Raw genomic sequence first — 25,968 nt, 5'->3', positions numbered from 1 at the left:
ACTGTGATTTGAAACTCTGTACATATATAATATGTATTGAGAAAATGAGTAACTTTTTTTCAAGTACTTTTAACAGTAATACATTCATATAAACACAAGTTGAAATAAAGTATACACTTAACACTGTATTATAAATAAATCGGAAAAAATAAATTACATGAAAATAATTACAACAAAAATATACATGTAATAAACAGGAGTAGTCCATATTCATTCAATATCCTCAGTAGCTTACATAGATGTATGTTATTTTAAAGGATTCCTTTAATATAAACTACCATTCAAATTTTTAATCACAATTGAAAGGTTTGGAATCGTTAATTTAACAATAAAACATGTATTTTGTTGCAGTACCAAGAGATAATTAGGATTATTCATGATATAAAAACTCCTCGTTCCTACTTAGTATTTAATTCATTCTTAAATACTCAGCCAAACGTGATGGATATTAAACATATTTAGTAAACCTACTGTATACGTTGTTATTTTATAGAAAAGAAAATCCAAACCTCTGAATGGCAGTGATTGTAATATGAGGCTATTTTTAGGTTAAAATTTTACTACCAATTTTACCTACCAAAGATAAACTAACTACAAGTACCCACACATACAGACCATGTACACACTCCATGTACACACTACCATCCCAGTAAACATTTAGCCGTTGATTCAACGTTGAAATAACGTAATGACTGCCGTCTAATCAACGTTCTCTTAAGGTTGAAAATGAAAGTTGAAAAGACGTCCAAACACAGACATTGAAAAGACGACTATTAGACGTATTTTTGACGTCCATTGACGTTATTAATTGGTCCCGAAAAAAATTACTTGTATAAAACGCGTTTTGGACGTCCACTGACGTTTAAAATATGTCCTTGACGGACAGACTACTTTTAGACCTATTTTGAACGTCCAGGGACGTTCCTTGTTTACTGGGATGTAACACTGGTTTGTCAGAATTATTGCGGTATGTTCATTTGGCCTGTTTTTTGGTTTTCGAACTAAATTTCAGCAAGAAGACACTCAGCCATTCATGTAAAACCACCATCCCAGGCAAACGGTGGGCAGTGCTAACTGTATTTTGAGGAATGACCAGTTCCTTCTCGCATGCACATTAAAATACATAAAATAGTGAAGTGCAATATGTGCCATAGCCCTTGTTTTTAACTGAAAAACAAGAAGGAGGAGAAATAACAAGGACACCCTCATTCAATGACATCTGCTAATACAAGTGATTGCATGTAGGAATTAAAAGCCTTTTAGTATTCAAAACATGAATTATCTGAGCAAACAGATTTCAATGAATTTGGCCTTTAAAAAAGCCATGAAGGTATACTTCTACATGGGTGTAGACTTTATAATATTAATATAATATTAAATGTACTAATATTACATCCATTTAGGCAGTTTTTATTTGAGTTTAATCATGCCTAGATAAGTGTTTTTGTAGTCCACGATGGCAGAAAAGTTGCAGGTGACCTTCAGAACTGTCCCTTGTGATAGACTCAATCCCTTACCCATAAATCCAGTAGATGGCTGTGATCCAGTGATGTGTCCCTCTAAGACTTTTTTGTCTCTCTGATTGTCTGGACCACATATGTCAACTGTGACAATATAAAGATTTTCCGGTTTCATTTTCTCAAGAGTCACTTGCAGGTAGAGGAAATAATCGCCATCCTTCTGCACTTTCACGCTAATATTTTGTCTACTGTTATTTTGCCACCTCAGTTCAATACGTCCATCAGAACTCATGTTTGTGGATGCTGGAAGGACAGAAAAAGATCACGGCTGGTTAGAATGGGCTCTCCTAATCAGTTAGAACTAGCAATCAAATAAAAACAGTCATTTTGCACCTGAAAAAAATCTCGTCAATAAAAAAGTTCGTACCTGTGTAATCGTATGTCTGTAGCGCATCTTCGGACACAGGTTTCGGAGACAAGGTTTGAGGCTGTGGAGACAGCAAATGATTAAGTTTAAGTGGCACATATGTGAAAACGTTTCCCCAGCTACGTCACAGAGGATATCAACATGATATGTAGCACTGTAGTAATGTGTGGTTGCCTATTAAGTTGCCTTTGGTTACAAAGAATCACAAAGGACGCGTTGTGTCATTGAGTTAAAGCTGTGACTACTGCCCCTTGTGGAGTGTTTTGGTAAATGTATTTAAATAAATCTGAGTCAGCGCATGAGTGAGATACAAACCAGTTTCATTAAGTGCTTCGCATCTAAATGTTGGTTTTTTTTTGCTGTTGGGATGGGGATGGATTGTTTGCAACATCTAACTCAATCAAGAGGCAGTTCTCACCTTTAGAATAATGAGAGCAGAAGAGTTTCCCAGGCGTGGAAACATTTCTAACTGCTGTGAATCCTATGGTTTAGTTAGAGTGAATTTGTTGTGACTTTAGAGTAACTACCCTTATCTTTGACAATCATGTACAAGAGATCAAAAAGAAAATGACTCAGAATATCCTGCTTTGTCTCAGCTCTGTGTGCTCTGTGGTATTTAAATATGCTTGCTGAAAATGACTAAGTCATACTTTCCCCCTCCCTTCTCCCAAAATGGGACAACTGGTTCCACTGCACTGCCCCAGACCCTTAGAAAATGGTGCAGCATGATCATAGCCTGTAAACACTGATTTGAGCTCTGGATGATGGAGCAGGGCGGTGGGAATATCGAGTTGATTTTATGCTGAAACACCTGCTGAAATAGGTATAATCTCAACGGAGTTGATAAGCTACTGCTACTGTGATTTGATCACAATAACTCTGTGCCCTTTTCAAACTGACGTGACTGTATTTAATCTGGAACAGTGATCTGGCACTTTTAACTCTTGGGCTAGACTCCAAACAATTGAACATACCCCTGTATATATTTGCGTATTTTGCGGTGACAACTTTACGATTTTTGCTGTTATCACGTTATTTTTATAATGTACTCTTTTATGTGGCGCAGGAATGGGACGCCTTCGATTTCCCTCTGGGACCAATAAAGTAGGTGTGTGTGTATGTATCTATCTACTGCAATTTCTTAGCCAAAGAACAAAAACAAAAACAGTGGCATATCCATTAGGAAGAAAGGCTGTGTGCCCTTGGGAGAGCACGTCTTGGGAGATTCAGAAGTTTCATTTTTAAAAAGCAAAGTTAACATGTCGCCTAGGTGTTACTACTGCTTTAAACCACCACAGGAGTTAGGGTTTAGGGTTCTTTACAACTCACATCCTTTTTAACAGTTTATAACATACCTTGGAGATATAAATCACAGATCTGCTCAATTGCGCTGTAAAAATCAGTACACAGACTGCACCGCTTCATCTTCATTTACTGCTTCGCCCTGATTACGGTAGTGGTGGGGCTAGAGAGCACCTGGTAAACCCCAATATTTAATTTAAACTTTCAGTCACTGTTTAGAATCTGATGATGGATCAATGAAGAACATGTCCAGGCTTAGGCGCTCACATTGAAGCAATGAGACTAGTCCATGCAAGCATGTGTATGGTGGCATCTGGCTTGATTAGAATCCAAACACAAATCAGTTCTGCCACTAAATACTCTTGTGTAGTTTAAGAACCCTTAAGGCAGGCTTAACTCTTACACTCTGGTGCTCAACTGTGGATACACCCAGAATGTCATTAGTGAACATGTGCTGTAACTACAACTTCTCTTTTGGTTTACATGGCTCCATATGCAGACACAGACATGCTATTCCAAAGACTGTTACACTATGTTTAATTAAGCCTTTAATTAAACTCCTATGTAATTAAACTCCCAGCTTTTCACCATAATCTCTAATCCAAATTTACACATGTTAGTGACTTTAATGACAGTTCACAAGCTTTAGTCAGATCCCACAACCCAGTGAGGAGCAGAATTAAATCATACCATACCAGGTTAGAAGGTAGAGGAGATCCAGGATGTCTGAAATGGAGAGAAATGGAGACAACCAGGCCCAGAGTCATGATTGAGGACCACATCAGAAGTACCAACACCAGTTTTCTAAGCTGGACCACATGTACCCCTTCACCGCTGTCCAGGTTGTCACACTGCCGTCCAGATTCAGACATAGTGCAGACAAGTAACAGAAAAACAATCTGTCAGGAAGAAGTCAACTGGTCGCAGGCAAGAGACGAAAACGGGAAGCTGATGGGTGAAGCGAGGCCAGGAATTAAGAGCAAAATAGAGAAAGCTTTGGCTGCTGAGAAACCTCAGAGTGACTTGTTTCCTGTGCTGCTAGGTTTTTGTGTGGAGGGTAAATAAAAGGAGAGTTAGCATGCGTGTGCGCTGCGGCTTCCTTTGCAGGTGTCCAGGAGGAGAGGTGTAGTGTACTTTCCCTCCAGAGCATTGGTGACACAAGTGAAGAAAGACAGAGAAAAGGCAGAGACATATAGAGAAACACCTCCCTCAATGTACAGGGATAGGCCCTTCCTCACTAACCAATGTCAGACAGAGGAAGTCTGACAAACAATGACGTCGTTATAAAAGAAGCAATAACACGGCGGAAATATCGTATGAAAAAGATTACAGAGACAAACATCACTACACCACAAAGCTTCAACTCAGTGGTGGTCAGCCGTGTAAATCAGGCAGAGAGCCTACAATCATTCACATGACAATCAGCTACAAACTTCCAGATAGTTGCTTCTGTTTTCTCTTTCTTTCTTTACCATAAAAAGCAAATGTCTGAAACTAGGATTCCCCTCATGAGAGCTGGGCAATGCTCAACCTTTAAGTGTTGCATTTAGTATCTTCCTGTTGGTCAATGACATGATTTGGCCACACCTCGGATAGAAAGATTAGCTCTCAACTAGCAGAATGCTTTCTTTCCATTCAAGTTGATTAGTGTGCCCTTAGAAGGTCTATCTCTCAGTGAACAATTCTGCTTCATATTCTGCTTCAACTGTGTGTAATTTAAAATTGTATTATATCAATAATATTAATACTTAAGGGCAGCATGGTAATGCTGCAGGAAGTGTCTCTGTCACACAGCTCCAGGGTCCAGGGGTTGTGGGTCCAAGCCCTGCTCCGGGTGACTGTCTGTGTCGAGTTTGGTGTGTTCTCACTGTGTCCGTATGGGGTTTTCTCCGGGTGTGACCCTGAACTGGATAAGCAGCTACAGGCAATGAATGAATTAATGAATCTTATTCATGAATATTCATTCATTCATTCATTATCTGTAACCCTTATCCAGTTCAGGGTCGCAGTGGGTCCAGAGCCTACCTGGAATCATTGGGCGCAAGGCGGGAATACACCCTGGAGGGGGCGCCTGTCCTTCACAGGGAAACACATACTCACACACTCACACCTCCGGACACTTTGGAGTCGCCAATCCACCTACCAACGTGTGTTTTTGGACCGTGGGAGGAAACCGGAGCACCCGGAGGAAACCCACGCGGACACAGGGAGAACACACCACACTCCTCACAGACAGTCACCCGGAGGAAACCCACGCAGACACAGGGAGAACACACCACACTCCTCACAGACAGTCACCCGGAGGAAACCCACGCAGACACAGGGAGAACACACCACACTCCTCACAGACAGTCCCCCTGAGGAAACCCACGCAGACACAGGGAGAACACACCACACTCCTCACAGACAGTCCCCCTGAGGAAACCCACGCAGACACAGGGAGAACACACCACACTCCTCACAGACAGTCACCCGGAGGAAACCCACGCAGACACAGGGAGAACACACCACACTCCTCACAGACAGTCACCCGGAGGAAACCCACGGAGACACAGCAAGAACACACCACACTCCTCACAGACAGTCACCCGGAGGAAACCCTCGCAGACACAGGGAGAACACACCACACTCCTCACAGACAGTCCCCCTGAGGAAACCCACGCAGACACAGGGAGAACACACCACACTCCTCACAGACAGTCACCCGGAGGAAACCCATGCAGACACAGGGAGAACACACCACACTCCTCACAGACAGTCCCCCTGAGGAAACCCACGCAGACACAGGGAGAACACACCACACTCCTCACAGACAGTCCCCCTGAGGAAACCCACGCAGACACAGGGAGAACACACCACACTCCTCACAGACAGTCCCCCTGAGGAAACCCACGCAGACACAGGGAGAACACACCACACTCCTCACAGACAGTCACCCGGAGGAAACCCACGCAGACACAGGGAGAACACACCACACTCCTCACAGACAGTCACCCGGAGGAAACCCACGCAGACACAGGGAGAACACACCACACTCCTCACAGACAGTCACCCGGAGGAAACCCATGCAGACACAGGGAGAACACACCACACTCCTCACAGACAGTCCCCCTGAGGAAACCCACGCAGACACAGGGAGAACACACCACACTCCTCACAGACAGTCACCCGGAGGAAACCCATGCAGACACAGGGAGAACACACCACACTCCTCACAGACAGTCCCCCTGAGGAAACCCACGCAGACACAGGGAGAACACACCACACTCCTCACAGACAGTCCCCCTGAGGAAACCCACGCAGACACAGGGAGAACACACCACACTCCTCACAGACAGTCACCCGGAGGAAACCCACGCAGACACAGGGAGAACACACCACACTCCTCACAGACAGTCATCCGAAGGAAACCCACGCAGTCACAGGGAGAACACACCACACTCCTCACAGACAGTCATCCGAAGGAAACCCACGCAGTCACAGGGAGAACACACCACACTCCTCACAGACAGTCCCCCTGAGGAAACCCACGCAGACACAGGGAGAACACACCACACTCCTCACAGACAGTCCCCCTGAGGAAACCCACGCAGACACAGGGAGAACACACCACACTCCTCACAGACAGTCACCCGGAGGAAACCCACGCAGACACAGGGAGAACACACCACACTCCTCACAGACAGTCACCCGGAGGAAACCCACGCAGACACAGGGAGAACACACCACACTCCTCACAGACAGTCACCCGGAGGAAACCCTCGCAGACACAGGGAGAACACACCACACTCCTCACAGACAGTCCCCCTGAGGAAACCCACGCAGACACAGGGAGAGCACACCACACTCCTCACAGACAGTCACCCGGAGGAAACCCATGCAGACACAGGGAGAACACACCACACTCCTCACAGACAGTCCCCCTGAGGAAACCCACGCAGACACAGGGAGAACACATGAATGATTATAATTATTCATGATTAATTAACACTACTACTCTTTACTCTTTGTTTTTTTTTCTGCTTCCACCATTGTGCACCACATTAGGTGCACATTTTGAATCTGGATCCACTCTAAAGCCCCATCCACACGGATCAGTTTATTTTTAAAAACTGAGGTTTTTGTCGGCAAACACTGCTCCAGATCACAGAAAACTGGGGCTTATTACGCAATAACCGAGGTTATTAAATTTCTCGTGGGTACGAAAGAAAACCGATAATTTTGGAAAAGCTGATCTGTCTCTGGCTAAAATTCAAATACCTCTTGACTCATTATGTAGTAAAGTACATTAGTCACTAATGTACACATGCAGCTAACAGTAGATTTCAGATTCCCACATGTGAATAAATATAAATGATGTAGTATTAGAAATATATGTCTAGATCTAGATTCAGTAATTTCATGACTTCCCTAGTGCACTACACAGGGTATGAGTATGGGGTGATTTACCTGTATTTAAGAGTATGGCTGTATGGCTCCCTATTACATTGTCATTTGTTCTGTCTTTCTTACTTTTTTTGTCATTTGTTCTGTCTTTCTTTCTTGTTTTTTTATTAGTCTGGATGGAGATATCTATTTTTAAAAATACCTGGATCTGTGTGGACAGTGCCTAGGTTTCTCCTCATTAACATCCCATTAGTACCCTCTTGGCAGGCCCAACTACTGCTTTGCTCTTTTGGGAGGATTTCTGAAGGGCAGACAAAAAAAAAGGCTGCAGGTGTACGGACTACCTATTGTCTATATCAGTATTGTCTATACATGTTTGTTCTATGCCAGTACATGTCTGTGAATCCTGCAACTCTTATGGGATTTTAATGGTCTGTTTCACTCATGATTATTGATACCATTAAACCTATTTATAGCTTGTTCCTCATTCTTCTCTTTTTTTTTGTGATTCCTGGTCATCTTTTCCTCTTTTTGGAGATTTATACAGTCATTAGATGCCTGGATGCTGTTCATGAAGCCCTGTTAAGGACTGGTGCCCCCTCCAGGGTGTATTCCCAGTGATTCCAGGTAGGCTCTGGACCCACCGCGACCCTGAACTGGATAAGGGTTACAGATAATGAATGAATGCTTTTCATGAAATTGTTTCTTTGTCTTGCTCTGGTAAATGATTCAACAGTCTTATCAGAAAGCACTTTTTTAATCCGTTGGCAACATGAATAAGACATAAACTCTGAATCTTAGTGCTTAAGGAAAAATTTAATAACTAAAAAAAAAGTAATAGATGTTTTACTGTGGAATTAACACATTAATGAGATAAGTTTTTACCTCGTTACTCTATCTGTTTGCTTCTTTACAAACACATGTCTTGGCATGCCCTGCCCTTGTGGGTTCAGGCCTGTGGTCTGCCTGGGAAGTTTCACAACATCAAAATGACATGTCTTTGAATTTCCCTTTCAAGCTTCTTTATCATAACCCTCTTCAAAAAGCCATGTGATGCAAAAAAGCAAAATAAATAACTAAATAAAAAATCCAGATTTCTCTCCAATTATATAACATACCCCACTCTTTTTATTAACAAAAGAAAAACAATGTGTGCAGGAACATGAACTGAAAATATGAGACCGATTGTCTAATAGTCTCTGATGGTGTATGACTCATAACCTCATAGGGCAAAGGATGCAGTATGTCATTACAATTGTGATGATTGTGCCAGAAAATCACAATAATAATAGTTTAAAAAAATTCATACTTGGTAGGAGGGTATGAGCTAGAGCAAGGGAAACTTATCTGTTGGTTAGACATATTGGACTGACATATTTATTTCTGCTCTGGCCCTCCTCCCACTCACTTTCCACTATTTCATATGTAGCTACTGTGACCTATACGACATCAAACATGCTCAGTCATTGATTGATGTGATAAACATTCAGGCATTTATCATAAATGGCTGTAAATGATCAAAAAGGGAAATCTAGAGTTGAATGTATTGAGAAGTTAAAGAAAATAAGGCAATGAGAAGAGATCATGGGAAAGCAGTGAACCTACTGAACTCTTTTTAATTGTGTTTTTATTTTTTTAAATGTATTTGACCATCATTCTGTTCAAAATCAAGGGGTACACTCTGGTAGCCAGTTTGGCTTAATGTACACGGGGAGCCTGTGGAGGAGTTCCAACTGTAAATTATGGTTGATTTCCAGCTGACTGTGTGGAACTATGTTTGTTTCAGGCCCGAGCCTTAACTTGTAACTTATGTGTTGGAATCACAACAGTCCACTCAGGTGCTGTTGTGCCTTGTGGCAAAATATCTGTGGTGAGGAATATGAGGTTTCATCAGGTAGAGTATTGAAACTTAATGCCCTCGTTCGGTATAAGCAATGGCCCGATGTCCTAGAGCCAACAAAAATATATAATGTAGGGTGACCAGATCTGAGATGATGAAAAAGAGGACACATCTCAAGGTTTGGGGCGCCAGTTCTTCACAGGGCAACACACACACATTCACTCACACACACACACACACACACCTACCTACGGACACTTTTGAGTCACCAATTCACCTACCAGCGTGTGTTTTTGGACTGTGGGAGGAAACCGCAGCACCCGGAGGAAACCCACGCAGACACAGGGAGAACACACCACACTCCTCACAGACAGTCACCCGGAGGAAACCCACGCAGACACAGGGAGAACACACCACACTCCTCACAGACAGTCACCCGGAGGAAACCCACGCAGACACAGGGAGAACACACCACACTCCTCACAGACAGTCACCCGGAGGAAACCCACGCAGACACAGGGAGAACACACCGCACTCCTCACAGACAGTCACCCGGAGGAAACCCACGCAGACACAGGGAGAACACACCGCACTCCTCACAGACAGTCACCCGGAGGAAACCCACGCAGACACAGGGAGAACACACCGCACTCCTCACAGACAGTCACCCGGAGGAAACCCACGCAGACACAGGGAGAACACACCGCACTCCTCACAGACAGTCACCCGGAGGAAACCCACGCAGACACAGGGAGAACACACCACACTCCTCACAGACAGTCACCCGGAGGAAACCCACGCAGACACAGGGAGAACACACCGCACTCCTCACAGACAGTCACCCGGAGGAAACCCACGCAGACACAGGGAGAACACACCGCACTCCTCACAGACAGTCACCCGGAGGAAACCCACGCAGACACAGGGAGAACACACCGCACTCCTCACAGACAGTCACCCGGAGGAAACCCACGCAGACACAGGGAGAACACACCGCACTCCTCACAGACAGTCACCCGGAGGAAACCCACGCAGACACAGGGAGAACACACCGCACTCCTCACAGACAGTCACCCGGAGGAAACCCACGCAGACACAGGGAGAACACACCGCACTCCTCACAGACAGTCACCCGGAGGAAACCCACGCAGACACAGGTAGAACACACCGCACTCCTCACAGACAGTCACCCGGAGGAAACCCACGCAGACACAGGTAGAACACACCGCACTCCTCACAGACAGTCACCCGGAGGAAACCCACGCAGACACGGGGAGAACACACCACACTCCTCACAGACAGTCACCCAGAGGAAACCCACGCAGACACAGGGAGAACTCACACCACACTCCTCACAGACAGTCACCCGGAGCAGGACAAGAACCCACAACCTCCAGGTCCCTGGAGCTGTGTGACTGCGACACTAACCTGCTGCGCCACCGTGCCGCCCTATGAGAAATGTTTTTATCCGGGTAAACAGAAAAGTTTATTTATTAACTGGGGGAAATACAGAAAAAAAAATACAATGAAATACAACATAGTGAAAGAGACTGGAAGGTTTAACCTTAAAACCCAAACCAAAAAAAAAACCCAAAAGTGGTTATTTTTGGACAAGCTCAAAAAAAAAAAAAAAAAAAAAAAAAAAAAAAAGGCAACTACCCTTTAGAAACAAGGTCAAAAAAAAACAACCCACAACTATCTGTAATCATCTACGATACACAGACCTGGGAACTTTTACATGGCAAGAAAATGTGATAGTCATCTATGTTTTGACGAGTCAGAATAATATTTTAAGATATTTACAACCACATTCTGACTACTCAGAATTATCATTTAAAATATCAGAAATACAAAAGGTCAATAAGTTCAAGATATCTGTAATTTATTTGAAGATATCTTAAAAGGAATTCTGACTAGTCAAAAAAAAAAAAAATGGATATCCCTAACTTAGTTTTGACTAATCATTAGCGTCATTCAAGATTTTAGAATTTAATTTCAAATATCTACAATTTAGTAAATTTGACGTCATTGGTGAATTTGATGACATCTACACAATATAATTAGACGTTTTAATTTAGACCTGTGTCTAGTTATAAATGAATTGCAGATATCTTTAATGTAACTCCATTCACACCATTTCATGTTTATAGCGCTTAGCATAGCATACTTCACTACACCAATTAAGGCTCAGCTCTCATCTATTCTCTTTATTCAAAAGTGCCGCCCTGTGGCTTCCACATGAATTACATCGGAATCAAGGATGAATTATTCACACATATCACGATATATCCATTTTGGCATCGCGCTAACTCTCGCGCGCATATCACTCGGTCTCGCGAGGGCTTTGGTTCGCTCGCTCGCTCTCGCGCACGTTCCACGTGGTCTCGCGAGCAGTTTCACTCGCTCTCGCGCGCACTTTCACTCTCTCGCGCCTTCGCACAGCTTTTGTCATACACGTCGCTTAATACCTTACAGCAGGCTTCAAAATAGAGTCAGCCTCAACCCACGACACGGGACGTTGTTAAACGTTTTACTCTGTAATGAAGAGTCCTATAGAAAAAGGAAAGAGTGGGTGAGGGTTGGTGTAATGGGAGTGATTGTTCATCTGTGTCTCTACTATAGTGCAGTTCTACCCCCACCATTTAAAACAAATATTTGTACATATAAGTTAATGTACAATGGCACAAATATAAGCGCTTGAAATGATATTTACAATGTATCATTTTGATTTTTTTACATTTTATTTACATTTAAAACCGTTTTTTTTATGTAAGTGCATGTTGACACTCACCTTTTGTATTCCCTGATATTCATATCATTATGTATTGATACATTTAAAAAGGGCATTTGTCATGGCTTGGACTTTGCAAGACTTCTGAAGATTACCTGTGGTTTCTGGAACCAAAATGTTAGCAGCAGTCTTGTAAATTGCAGTGTTAAGACCTGTTATTTTCAGCACATCCTACTTACGCTTGATTGGTAGAGGTCTGGGGTCCTTGGAGGCCCACTCAGCTGTCATATTCCTTAAACCATTCCTGTAAAGACCACTGCCATTAAGGAATACTGTGGCCATGAAGGGGTGTACTTTGCCTGCAACAGTGTTTAGGTAGGAAGTAAGTGTCAAAATAACATCTATATGAATGTTAGGAGGGAAGGTATAGAAGCAGAATAAGGCCCAGAGCATGCTGTCCATCCATATGATGTACCAGAAAACATGGTCCTTCAGATCAGGCCACTTTCCTCCATTGCTTCAAATATGACGTTCTGGATAAGGTTCAGAATGGGCATTCTGACAGGTCTGTGGCTACACATCACCATTCACAGACAGATATGATGAACTGTGTTTGTGTTGTAGTTGGGCGGCATGGGGGTGCAGCAGGTAGTGTCGCAGTCACACAGCTCCAGGGGCCTGGAGGTTGTGGGTTCGATTCCCGCTCCGGGTGACTGTCTGTGAAGAGTGTGGTGTGTTCTCCCTGTGTCTGTGTGTGTTTCCTCCGGGTGTCTGTGAGGAGTGTGGTGTGTTCTCTCTGTGTCTGCGTGGGTTTCCTCCGGGTGACTGTCTGTGAGGAGTGTGGTGTGTTCTCTCTGTGTCTGTGTGTGTTTCCTCCGGGTGACTGACTGTGAGGAGTGTGGTGTGTTCTCTCTGTGTCTGCGTGGGTTTCCTCCGGGTGACTGTCTGTGAGGAGTGTGATGTGTTCTCCCTGTGTCTGCGTGGGTTTCCTCCGGGTGACTGTCTGTGAGAAGTGTGGTGTGTTCTCCCTGTGTCTGCGTGGGTTTCCTCCAGGTGACTGTCTGTGAGGAGTGTGGTGTGTTCTCCCTGTGTCTGCGTGGGTTTCCACCGGGTGACTGTCTGTGAGGAGTGTGGTGTGTTCTCCCTGTGTCCGCGTGGGTTTCCTCCGGGTGACTGTCTGTGAGGAGTGTGGTGTGTTCTCCCTGTGTCCGCGTGGGTTTCCTCCAGGTGACTGTTTGTGAGGAGTGTGGTGTGTTCTCCCTGTGTCTGCGTGGGTTTCCTCTGGGTGCTCCCGGTGGATTGGCGACTCAAAAGTGTCCGTAGGTGTGAGTGAATGTGTGTGTGTGTGTGTGTTGCCCTGTGAATGACTGGCGCCCCCTCCAGGGTGTATACCTGCCTTGCCCCCAATGATTCCAGGTAGGCTCTGGACCCACTGTGACCCTGAACTGGATAAGCAGTTACAGATAATGGATGGATGAATGGATGTGTTACAGTTGCATTTCTCTGGATTCAAATCAGATGGGATAGCCTTCAGTCTCTTCATATGCATCAGTGAGCCCTGGGCATGCATGACACAGTCACCAGTTGTCCTTTAACAGCTTTTGGTAGGTACATGCAATTCTAAATACACTCTCACCCAGTTGCCAAGCCACATAGACACAGGGAGAACCCACCAAACTCCTTAGTTTTCTGGAACAGGGCTCAAACTCACAACCCCAGGACGCTGGAGCTGTAACACAGCACACATCCAATTCAAATGCAAGTATATTACATCACACAAAAAAACAAATAATACTTGCTTCCTCTTATTGTATGTGAGACATCCTGGTTTAATGTAGGAGGAGCCATGGCTGTTTATGTTTTGTAAGGGTGGTTTTAATTTTGTTTTGACATCCTTTGTGATGTCATTTGGTACATTGCGTACAGACCCATTTATAATGAATACAACCGCCCATGTAAATACTGTCTAACAAGCTGTTGTGGTTTGTAGTTTCCCCTAGTGGGAATCCCCAACACCGTCTTAAAGGTTATTCCAATATTTAATGAACTCAGTAATGTTCCTTGTATGTCTCCTGCTTTTACAATTTAGGGAATTTCAAATAATAGACTGTGTGTTCCCTGTAATAGTTTCATATGCAGCATGGGAACAAATACTAGAACTTGGCTCAAGTGTTTAAAAGGACTCAGTGCTGGAGTAGCCACTTCAGTGTTTAAAAATCACAGTCTGTTAACTAGTGCATTAAATTCTTTTGCTGCAAACAGAGAATTAGTGCCTGAGGACGTTCTGTCTGATTTAAACTCATTTTTGCTGAACCTCTTTCATCTTCAGATTTTTGTGTTATTATTAGAGCCCTAATGCAGGGCTCACTGACTGCCAAGACATAAACAAGTGATTCTCTGTCTCCATCTACAGGACATAATGTAAACTATCATGGATGATCTAAAGTAAATAGCTTTGCCATCAGGCTTTTATTTTAGCTGCTAGTTTTTTCTTTCCCCCTTCACAACCTGCTCTAATAACCACAATCCACTGTGAACCTCACAATCCATTTCTGATTCTACACTGGCTGCACACCAAAATACTATAAGGTTCCAGTTCTTGCAAATATATACTGAAAGCAACATTTTTTTCAGAGGTCCAAATATGTCCGTTTAAACAACTGAGCACAGATTTAACACGGCACAACTCCTTATTTCATTCAGCATCTATCAGTCCATCTCCTTTTGCCAAACTCTTTCAATAAAAAACATTGGTCAACCTCAGCATTGCCAGCACTGCTGATGGGATCACCAACAATTCACTGAATTTATTCATTCATTCATCCATTATATGTAACCCTTTTCCAGTTCAGGGTCGCGGTGGGTCCAGAGCCTACCTGGAATCATTGGGTGCAAGGCAGGAATACACCCTGGAGGGGGCGCCAGTCCTTCACAAGGCAACACAGACACACACACACATTCACTCACACCTACGGACACTTTTGAGTCGCCAATCCACCTACCAACGTGTGTTTTTGGACTGTGGGAGGAAACCGGAGCACCCGGAGGAAACCCACGCAGACACAGGGAGAACACACCACACTCCTCACAGACAGTCACCCGGAGGAAACCCACGCAGACACAGGGAGGACACACCACACTCCTCACAGACAGTCACCTGGAGGAAACCCACTCAGACACAGGGAGAACACCCCAAACTCTGCACAGTCACCCGGAGGAAACCCTCGCAGACACAGGGAGAACACACCACACTCCTCACAGGCAGTCACCCGGAGGAAACCCACGCAGACACAGGGAGAACACACCAACTCCTCACAGACAGTCACCCGGAGGAAACCCTCGCAGACACAGGGAGAACACACCAACTCCTCACAGACAGTCACCCGGAGGAAACCCACGCAGACACAGGGAGAACACACCACACTCCTCACAGACAGTCACCTGGAGGAAACCCATGCAGACACAGGGAGAACACACCACACTCCTCACAGACAGTCACCTGGAGGAAACCCACTCAGACACAGGGAGAACACCCCAAACTCCGCACAGTCACCCGGAGGAAACCCACGCAGACACAGGGAGAACACACCACACTCCTCACAGACAGTCACCTTGAGGAAACCCACGCAGACACAGGGAGAACACACCACACTCCTCACAGACAGTCACCTGGAGGAAACCCACTCAGACACAGGGAGAACACCCCAAACTCCGCACAATCACCCGGAGGAAACCCACGCAGACACAGGGAGAACACACCACACTCCTCACAGACAGTCACCCGGAGCGGGAATCGAACCCACAACCTCCAGGTCCCTGGATCTGTGTTACTGCGACTTCCTTCAGTGAAACTAGGTTCTTTTAAATGCAAATTTAATAATGATTATCATTTGAAAATCATTAAAACCCTTCAAAGACATTGAAAAATACAAATCCGTCAACATTGTAATCTAATTACATGCAATGCCCATCTGATTATACTTCACAGTTAACACATTAGTAACAGCTATTACACTCCTGTTTACTTCTAATATCTAAAGTAATTTCTTAATAATTGTTGTACATTTAGGTTTTTTGTCCAGTGTTAAATTGACTAAAACAGAGTGATTTAGCAGCTTTCCTGCAGGCAGATTAGCCATGGGTTCTCTTTATCACTCTCTCAGTGGGCACTTTATTAGCATTTTTAACTGTGTAATTACACTTTATAGATCTTTATGACTATAAGTGTACACTGAAATTGCCCATTTTACACATCCAGTAAAGAGACACTTATTAAAAAATGTGCTGGATTATATTCAATCTACATTTGTATTCGGAGTGTATTTAAATAAATGTAATTGTTTATTTAACTAATGAAAATATATAATTAAACATTGTTTATTGACTTATTGTCTTCTAGTACTTGTGACCGTAAAATATATTTAATTTATTGTAAAGCAAACGTAGAAATGGAATCAAATTAATTTCTTAGCACTAAATACATTGAAGTATACTCCTCCTATTTCACACTTTCTGTTTGTTTTTGTTCATACTTTTTAATGAGGCCACATTAGTAGAGAACTACTGTGTGAAAGAGGGAGAAAGTAGAAAGAGAGAGGGAGGGAGGGAGAAAGTAGAAAGAGAGAGGGAGGGAGGGAGAGGCAGGGGGGCGGAGGAACAAGGTCTGCAAAACTTTTCTGGCTCATGAGGCAGGAAAATCCACATGGAGCAGAGCAGCTCCACTGGAACAACACATGACGGAGTTCAGTGGAGATTTTCTCTGCTGCGAATGAGGGAGTGTGCTTTTTCTCAGTAAATAAACTGCACTCGCTCACTGGGGTTAATGAAGCACGTCGTGTTGATTTCGCTTCAGTGCTATGAGGTCTGGAGCTCGCCTAGTCGTGGGGCGTCAGTGACTTATTAATCTCCACACGTCAACGTTTACGTTAAGAATGACCGAAAGTTGGGCAGTTGCAAAGTTAGTGATGTCAGCTGCGCTTACCTGCGGGAGATAAACTCGTGGAAACGTGGACCTGAGGACTGCACCACAACAAGTTGGACGGTTTATGCGCTATATGTAGTGTGTTGAAAGTTTGAGAAACAATGCAGAAGTTGAACTCGACAGACACTCGCTCGGTTGAGCGGGACCCAGAAGGTCAGCGGCTGGCGGACAACAGTGCGGCCGGGGATGGGATGCGGGAAAATGGGAAGCACCCACTCGGCCACCCGCCGCCGGCGCCCGGTGCTCCCTGTTCCCAACGCAAGATGCTGGTGGGGTTGGACATCCTGTGCCTCTTCGTTGGTAGGAATTATTTTTAAAGCTGATTCACATATTGAGATGCCATATATAATATCATAACTCTTAAAAATCATATATTTGTTCATTTTCAGCCTGATATGAGAAAAAAACAACATCTATTTTTATGAAACGTGACCCACGGTGGCTCAAACGTAACATGTTTTCAAACACAAAATATAGTAAACTAGCGTAACTGTAGCTGACTTAATTTGCTATACTTTGGGTAACTTTCAAAAGGACCTCGTTTGTAAAACTTCTTCCCAGATTCACATTATGCAAATTTCAGCTGAAGATGTGATTGTGGAACATTATTTTGACAGACTTTAGTGAATGTTGAGGTACACAACAATATGTACGTAAAACATATGCACGGGTGTGAATGGCAGTTATCTTCCAATTGACAGTTGTATTTCCAACTTTATCCTATATATATATATATTTTCAGAATTTGCAGAACCACAAATGTCACTCCAGGTCGTCCAATAAAGCAGGCAATCCGAAAACGTCACATTTACCTGAGAAAATATGACAAAATGAATATTACCACATAAACGCCCGCAAACAAACAAAGAAACAAACAAACAAACAAAACCGCTAGCCTGTTGCTCGTTACTATTGTGACGTATTTAAGCCTATATAGACGTGAAGCGCATTCGCTATTGGGGCATTTTGACAGTTCTTGACAAACCAGATACGTGGGAAATGTGCCATTCGCTTTTGTAACCACTAGCTGAACCTCAGCGAGTAGCAACATCAGGGAATAGTCCATATTAAAACACTAGTACGAGCATTTTTGTGAGGGAAAACCAAGAGATTCGCTGCTGTTCACCCTATTTCTCACTGTGCGCTAGTGCAGTTGTCGTGGGAATTCGTTTCCATGACAACAGCGGCTTTGAGGAAAAACGGAAAACAAGAGAGGGAAGAAGCTTTACCCTCTTACTGACTGAATGCCAAAGATGTTGTTCGCCGTTCTTGTAAAGTTGTTATTCCGCCATCTTCTGAGAAGCCTGTATAAGCTGATAAGATTCTGTGGAAACTTCCCTCCTTTTTGTCACTCTTTTCTCGGTTAAAAAGCTGTGAAAAGTTTATGTTTGTAGAGTTTTTTTTTTGGAAAACAAAATGGTGAACATCTGGGTCTGCACCTATAACTGCAGTAGACGAAGAGCCATGTCCCAGTATAGGCCTAGTTTCTTTTTATATTTCAAATAATTTAAATTGGGATGCTTGAACACTCTTATTGACCTGTTAAAATGTCTGTAATTCACTCCCTAGTCAGTACAGTTCATGTAAGTTAATACACGTAATGCTAGAAGGCCTTGAAAAGGCTTTTAAAAGACACTCTGACACTCGTCTAAATACCATGTGTTTTTAGTCACAGACAATGAATCACTGGGGATTTTGAAGGGTCATATGCATGAACCAAGAATTAAATTGTAATACTATTAACCACAGTTGAGTTTACAAAAAAGAAGAAAAAAAAACAACTCAGCAAATCTCTAACGAATTGCTTCATTTTCTTCCGACACTGGAAATTATGTGTAACAGTGAAATCTTTTGAAAATGATTATTTATATATGTGCTGAAGGTCTAAGGAATGACATTCAGACTGCTGAACCAAAACATTTACTGACAAGGTCAAATGGTGTTTAATTGCATAGTGACTAGTTACCTCTGTGTTTGGTTTCACAAAAAATTATATACTATAAAAATGTCAATGGATTTTTATTTATTGACTGGGCCTTGATTGTTCGGCAAGTTTTTTGAGTCCACCCCAACCTGTCCAAGCAGACCAACAGGTATTTATTATGGGAGTTCTACAATTAGACATGCGCTTGTTGTTCCCTTTGCTATGTGTTTACACCACTATCTATATGTGCAATTTCTTGTTTGTGAGCTCTGAGTGTCAGCAGTTCTGAAAGGAATACTGGTGCTGAGATTTCTTCTCTGAGACACATTACTTCAGCAAGCCCCTGTATTGCCCTTCTTTGTGGAGGTTATCAGTCTGACTCACCTGTGGCTGATGTTCTCAACTGGGTCTCATGGTGGACCTTTCGTTTCTGATACCCTCATCATGATGAAGTAGAACTTCAGCGTGATCGAGGGGAGTTTTACTATTTCCACTGAAACTATTAGAAAATGTGTTCTTATGACTGATGATGTCAGGAAGAAAGTGTGATGTTCAGGATACGTGGCTAAGGCAAGTGTCATACCCATTTACAATGTTTGCGGAATCAAGGGATTTCCTTATTTTGCTTTGGTCACCTGAGCTAATGGTCTGATGAAACATGAACTTTGACCTACAGCAGGGGTACTCAGCAGGGCATGTTATGGACAAAATAAATACAATTGTGTTGCTAGGCGTTGTGATTGATCGAAACATTTACAGAACGTGAAATCGTGATTAGTCAAACCCCACAATAAAAGGCACCAAAACGTCAATTTGTTTATGCCAGCCTTCCATATTTTTGTGTAATATCAGCATTGCAAAGGCCAATATTCTATCTATCTAGTCCTTGTACTCAATCTCATTGCTATCCTCCAGAATGTAGTTGTATATCAAATGTAAAACACTGGATGCAGCTAATTAGGTTTTTCGGGAACATATGAATATTAGAACAAGCACTAAGCTGTTGATTCTGATATGATTGTGATGGCTTCATATATCTCTACATTTGTTGTAGTGGGAATGGCACCGTTAGTCTCCAATATATATATCTCCATATATAAGACACTGAGTGGCAAAGTTTTTAGTAGACGAATAACATATTCTTTCTGTTTTCCAGGCAAAATATTTGCATGAAAATAGTATGCCCTGAAACCAAAGAGGCCTGTACAGTAGCTGGTTCCGGTTCATTTGTCTTCTTGGCGCTTGGCACAGCTTGTGAATGGCGTATTCATGCCGTGGCATTCCGATCCACTTTTAATAAGTCCCCAGAGCTGGAGCAAGTGAGGCTTTGAGGGCTGAGCTGTCTCAGAAATGCCTGCTCTGTGTAGTGTGTGTACGTGTGTGTGTGCGTGTGTGTGTGTGTGTGTGTGTGTGTGTGTGTGTATGAATGTCTCTGCAAGAGCACAACACAGAACAACAAGGCAGATTGTTCGTGAGGCCCTCGGACATACCGAGAAGATCGCTCACTGGCGCAGGCGCCCACTTTCTGGATGGACAGAGTATGTGTGTGAGACTTTGTGTGATTGGGAACATTGTGCTTAGCTTTGTTGTGGCTTGTAAGAAGCCTCCAAAGATGTGCATGCCCTGCAGACAAGTCTGAATTAGGCCTGGTCAGAGAACAGAGGGATGTTCCTTGGCCTAGGTGGCATCTATCTGTTTGTCTGTATGCAGTGGGCGCACACTGCAGTTTCTACAATGTTGACCACTTCTTTCCCTTTCTTGGCCCCCAACTGGCATGCTTTTTAAATTAAATCACATGGTCACATTGTCTAGAATGGCATTTGAATCTGCTTTCTGGGTGCAAACAGCTTCCATTAAGTGGTTCTTCTTGATTTATTTGTTTATTGTGAACCAGTTATACACCACAAAAAGTTCTCCCTCTGTTCCCATTCCCCCTGCTTCACAATTTGTGGGGGGCTTGTTTGTCTAGACGCAAACAGACCAGCAGTCACACAATCATGGATTTTTAATATATTCTAATAAATGAAAAACACAGATTTCTTTATTCAGATGTTTAATTAAAACAAGAATACACCTAATTTATTCTTTACATGTTCACAATGAGGGCGGCACAGTGGCGCAGCAGGTAGGTGTCACAGTCACACAGCTTCAGGGGCCTGGAGGTTGTGGGTTCGATTCCTGCTCCGGGTGACTGTCTGTGAGGAGTGTGGTGTGTTCTCCCTGTGTCTGCGTGGGTTTCCTCCGGGTGACTGTCTGTGAGGAGTGTGGTGTGTTCTCCCTGTGTCCGCGTGGGTTTCCTCTGGGTGCTTCGGTTTCCTCCCACAGTCCAAAAACACACTTTGGTAGGTGGATTGGCAACTCAAAAGTGTCTGTAGGTGTGAGTGTGTGTTGCCCTGTGAAGGACTGGCGCCCCCTCCAGGGTGTATTCCCGCCTTGCACCCAATGATTCCAGGAAGGCTCTGGACCCACCGTGACCCTGAACTGGATAAGCGCTTACAGATAATGTATGTTTACAATGACATCTTTCTGTGCTTAAATAAGCTATTTTTAAACTGAATTCAGCTGTAAAACATGGTGGTGTCAAAGCTCAAGGTGGTTTTGGACTCTCACTGTTTGTAATGTCTAGGATGCATTTTCTAACTAGATGACAAAGCACTTTTGTAAGTAACTCTAAGAGCATCTGCTGAAAGTGGTAAAGATAACTATAAATATGGGAATTCAATGCCCAAAATATGCTACAACATTTGGAGATTTCCATAGCTTTAGTCCAAATGGAACTATCTGAATATCACGGTCATGCATGCACAAGGAAAGTTGCTTTTCCTGCTGCTTAACTGCCACATTCATTACTTTGAAAACAGTTTAACATTGTTTGCTACAAGCTATCCCACAATCCCTCATCACTGAATATGAAGTGCAGATGTAATGTATGTATTAATAATAGTTTACAAAAGATTGTTTTGGCATCTGTGTTTTAGTATAGGTTAAGCTTTGCAGAGATTAGTGTGTGGGTTGGATTAAGCCTTTCACATAGCACTACGCTCATGTGATGTTTTTCACGTTCTGCTGTACTCGTGTTTATGTCCAAATGAAGAAGCTGCATGAGTAATATAGCTGCATGTAGACTGTGGTAGGTTCAGGACCTTTGGACTGATGATCAGCCAGAGCTAGTTGCAAGGTCTCGGGAAGCCAGCGAGACATCAAAGGGTCAACCGTAGACAATACACCAACATGAGTAAGTGAGTGATAGTGAGGGAGTTAAGAAAAAGGGAGGAGGGAGAAAATAAGGAGCCAGGGAGTACAGTAAGGTATTAGGGTTGGGCAATATGACACTGATCATTATTATTATTGATGTTATAATTTACGTCACACTCCACTATTATGGCATGTGTATCACAGGTATTAACAGCAGTCCCAAAAAACATAATACACAACTGCCACTCATAATAACAACGTTGACATATACCTCAGACCAACAAATCACGGTCTTGTGACAATGTCTTCAAGTATTGTAACGTTATATTTGCCATACTGACACCTCTTATGAGAGAGGGGGTGAACGAAGAGTGCTGTGGCTGTGGAGAGAGAGAGAGAGATGGAGAGAGAGAGAGAGAGAGAGAAGAGAGAGAGAGAGAGAAGAGAGAGAGAGAAGAGAGTGAGAGAAAGAGAGAGAGAGAGAGATCCTCAGGTCCTCTATCTAACCTAATGATCAGAGAGAATGTGGGGTGGGGTTGTAAAAAGATTGTCTCGTTTACCTTATCTGTGCTTTCTTTCCTCTTTCTCTTTCTTCTTCTTCCTACCTTGGAATGCAATTACAGACAGAAGAGGACCTAGCTGAGAGGGCTGGAGTGTGTCACGCGTGTGTGTGTTTATCTGTTTGTGTGTGTGTGTTTGTGTGTGTTGGTGCACGTGTTTTTTCAAGGTGTCTCTTTGTGCCACTAAGTTTGTGTTTTCATTCACTTGGCATTGAAAGCTGCAGAGTGAGACAGGGAGTCTAGAGCAAGTCGCAGCTTGTCAGGGCTGTGGGTGTCTGCGCCTGCTCGCCTGCATTGCCTTGAGTTCCGCGGGCCGTGCTGACACTTACACTTAGGCGTTGGGTCATTTGGTATAGACAATGTAAATATACCCTCAACAGTAGAACAAGGTTATTGATGTATAGCTTAAATATATGTTCCTCAGTGGAATAAATAAATACGTTGGGTTTATGCAGCTACAGGAATGACTGACAACAAAATATGGTACAAAAATGGAGGCACTGTCCGTAAGGGTACCACCCCGGGGACAGCTTTGTGTCCGTTTTTCTGAGAGGGTTATTTTCTTAGCCCACATTTATACAACAGTTCAATCAGCTTGAGACTTGTTTGTTGTCAGTCTGAACAATATTAGATGGAATGCATGTAATGAATTTGGCATGCAGTTTGCTCAGTGCTAATTTGTGTGGTATATGCTTCTATTACTTATTAGCTACAGTAGCCTTTTAGGGATGAGTCATTAACAGTTCTGCAATTTTTTCAACAGCAAAATTAGTACAACTTTGGCCACATCATTTTAATTTTGCTGGTCTGGAATCAATGAACCTGTGTTGCAAGTGGCTGAAGGCTGAAGTTGTTTACCCGCTTTTTCACCATTTTAAAGTAAGGGGAATTGAACCACAGCAAAAACAGCAGCAATTAATCTTCAGTGGTTCATGGAAGAAACAAACACGCTCTTTGTTCCACATGTGAAATGTGGTGTATGCAGTGTCTTCATACTGTTAGGGAACAGCAACATCCAGATGAGCTCTGAAACCTGGGGAAATACAGCCTGATCGTACAATTTCCAGCACCATTTCCAGTCGGAGAACTGCCACTTTGTTCGTGGAAAAATGGTATTGATTTAGTGCAACACTAAAGAATCAAACTGCAATAACCCACAAGAATTTGTTTATTACAGATGCTGACAATGTGAACAAAACTAATTACAGTTATGTGCTCATGATTCATTCATTATCTGTAACAGCTTATCCAGTTCAGGGTGACTGTGAGAACAGAGCCTACCTGGAATCACTGGGTGCCGGGAGGGGACACACACTGGATGGGTTGCCAGTCCATCACAAGGCACCACACACTTGTACATACAGATAATTTAGCATGAGCAGTCAACCCACCTCATGGGTTTTTGGACTGTTTGAGGAAACTGAAGCACCTGGAGGAAACCCACGCAGACACTGAGAACACACCAAACCCCTTACAGACAGTGACTTTATTGGAGACTCAAACCCACAGCCCCAGGAACCTGAAGTTGTATGACTGTGCCACCACACTCCTGAGACTATGGATAAATCAATGAGCAGCGAACTAACAAAAGCAGTAGTGGAAATTGTAAGGCTGCGTATAAGACAGTGGGATAAGAGGGACATATCTACAGTTGTGGATGAGTGGAGGTACATGACCTGGGTGTAGACGTTGTTCTAGTTCAATACTGAATATAAATGTACTGTGTTATTTACAGAAGCTAATGTTTAGCCATTAAAAATGGGTTTTTAAAAAAAAAAAAAAAACAAGACAAATAACCAAGTCAAATATGACAAAAAATATTTATTCAAATGTTTTAAAAGCCTTGGTTAAATGAAAACGAATCATTTTATTGTCTAATAATTAACCCAAACACATGTGCAGAAGCTGTATTAAACTACAAACGAGTTCCCGCATGAAATCCACAGGCAGCTATTTTGAATGCACCTTAATTAATGGGCCATATCAGAATTTCACAGTGGTTTGATCATATGCTTTTACTTGCCTTTTGAATCGTACTCTCCAGCACACATGCACAAGCAAGCACACACACATACACATACAAACACACACACACACACACACACACACACACACACACACACACCAGGCTAACAATAATTTGACCTGATCCAGATCCTGCTTCTGCTGCCTGCTGGAGCCTGCTGCTCCATGTGTGGAAAAACGGGTCTGAACGAGGACACTGCCCCAGGCTGGTGTGCATGTGTGTGTGTGTGTGTTTGTGTGAGTGTGTGTGTGTGTGGGCCGTTTGTTATCGATCCTGTGAGGGGTCGGGGGTCAACGCTTTGCAGCCCTGGGGGGCTCATGTGTTTCTCTTGGTGCAGTAAAGGAAGCTGAAGCATCTCCCCTCACACAATTTCAACAAATTACAGGATTACTGTAATGACGGCGGAGGTGCTGAATAGCCTTTTCCCCAGTTCAATTATCACAATGCGGACAGCACTAACTGGAGCTTAAAAATATGTGAACGCCTTCAATCTCTTGTGTGCGAGTGTGATTTATTTATGTGTTTACAATATTAGTGTTGTTCTCTAGTTTCCACAATACCAAAGGAGTGTGCCAGGAGATGTTCTTTTCATATAGACTTGGCAGGTTTTCCCTTTCCCTTCATCTACTCCTCCCTTTCCCTCCACACCTTCTTTAAACTCAGACACTCTTCCCTCAAGGTCTAGAGCGTGGACTGTATTTAGCAGCCTATAACCTCACATTCTGACTGGTCTATGAGTCTGAGACACACACATACACATTACTGTCTCTCTCTCTCTCTCTCTCTCTCTCTCTCTCTCTCTCTCTCTCTCTCTCATTTAATGACCCTATAGAGATAGATGTGTAATGAGTTAACCTGTCCATTTTCAGCAAAATTCATCCAATATATTACATTATATACTAGTCCAATAGGGCTGGGCAATAATTGATTTTATATATATATATATATAATGATTATATATATCAAAATACAAAATGTTTCAATTACAATGATACATTATTTACAGCAGCTTTCACCAGTTCCTTGCATTCAATTATAAAGTTAGTTCATTTATATTGACAAATCCAAGATATTTATGTCTGACAGTGATTTCTTGCTTGTTTTTGGCAGTTTTTCTGTGGCTTTTATATTGTTCA

At 43.1% G+C, this 25,968-nt stretch overlaps 2 protein-coding genes across 2 annotated transcripts in view; one reads left to right on the top strand and one right to left on the bottom strand.

Annotated features, from left to right (window-relative positions):
* Positions 1–1,410: 1,410 nt before the first annotated feature.
* tnfsf18 (TNF superfamily member 18) lies at positions 1,411–4,061 on the bottom strand. The gene is made up of 3 exons (XM_066674135.1): positions 3,885–4,061; positions 1,888–1,948; positions 1,411–1,763 (listed from the first exon to the last, which is right to left on the bottom strand). Exons 1-3 carry the CDS (start codon positions 4,059–4,061, stop codon positions 1,411–1,413), a joined length of 591 nt encoding a protein of 196 aa, XP_066530232.1.
* A 12,802-nt stretch (positions 4,062–16,863) lies between these two features.
* Positions 16,864–25,968, top strand: part of ppap2d (phosphatidic acid phosphatase type 2D) — a 29,411-nt gene continuing 20,306 nt past the window's right edge. Inside the window, exon 1 of the mRNA XM_066675823.1 lies at positions 16,864–17,427. Within this exon, the coding sequence (XP_066531920.1) occupies positions 17,229–17,427 (199 nt within the window). The 5' untranslated portion in view covers positions 16,864–17,228. The remainder of the gene's footprint in view (positions 17,428–25,968) is intronic.

The sequence above is a fragment of the Hoplias malabaricus genome, chromosome 6, assembly GCF_029633855.1.
Source record: "Hoplias malabaricus isolate fHopMal1 chromosome 6, fHopMal1.hap1, whole genome shotgun sequence".
NCBI lineage: Eukaryota > Metazoa > Chordata > Actinopteri > Characiformes > Erythrinidae > Hoplias > Hoplias malabaricus.
Note: the sequence above shows the minus strand (reverse complement) of the source record. Positions and strands in the feature narration are given on the sequence as shown.

Coding starts and splice junctions, on each gene's coding strand:
- tnfsf18 (XM_066674135.1), bottom strand. CDS start 4,061: ATGTCTGAATCTGGACGGCAGTGTGACAACCTGGACAGCGGTGAAGGG. Junction 1,949..3,884: donor CTCCTCTACCTTCTAACCTG/GTATGGTATGAT, acceptor CTGTCTCCACAG/CCTCAAACCTTGTCTCCGAA. Junction 1,764..1,887: donor ACAGACATACGATTACACAG/GTACGAACTTTT, acceptor CTGTCCTTCCAG/CATCCACAAACATGAGTTCT.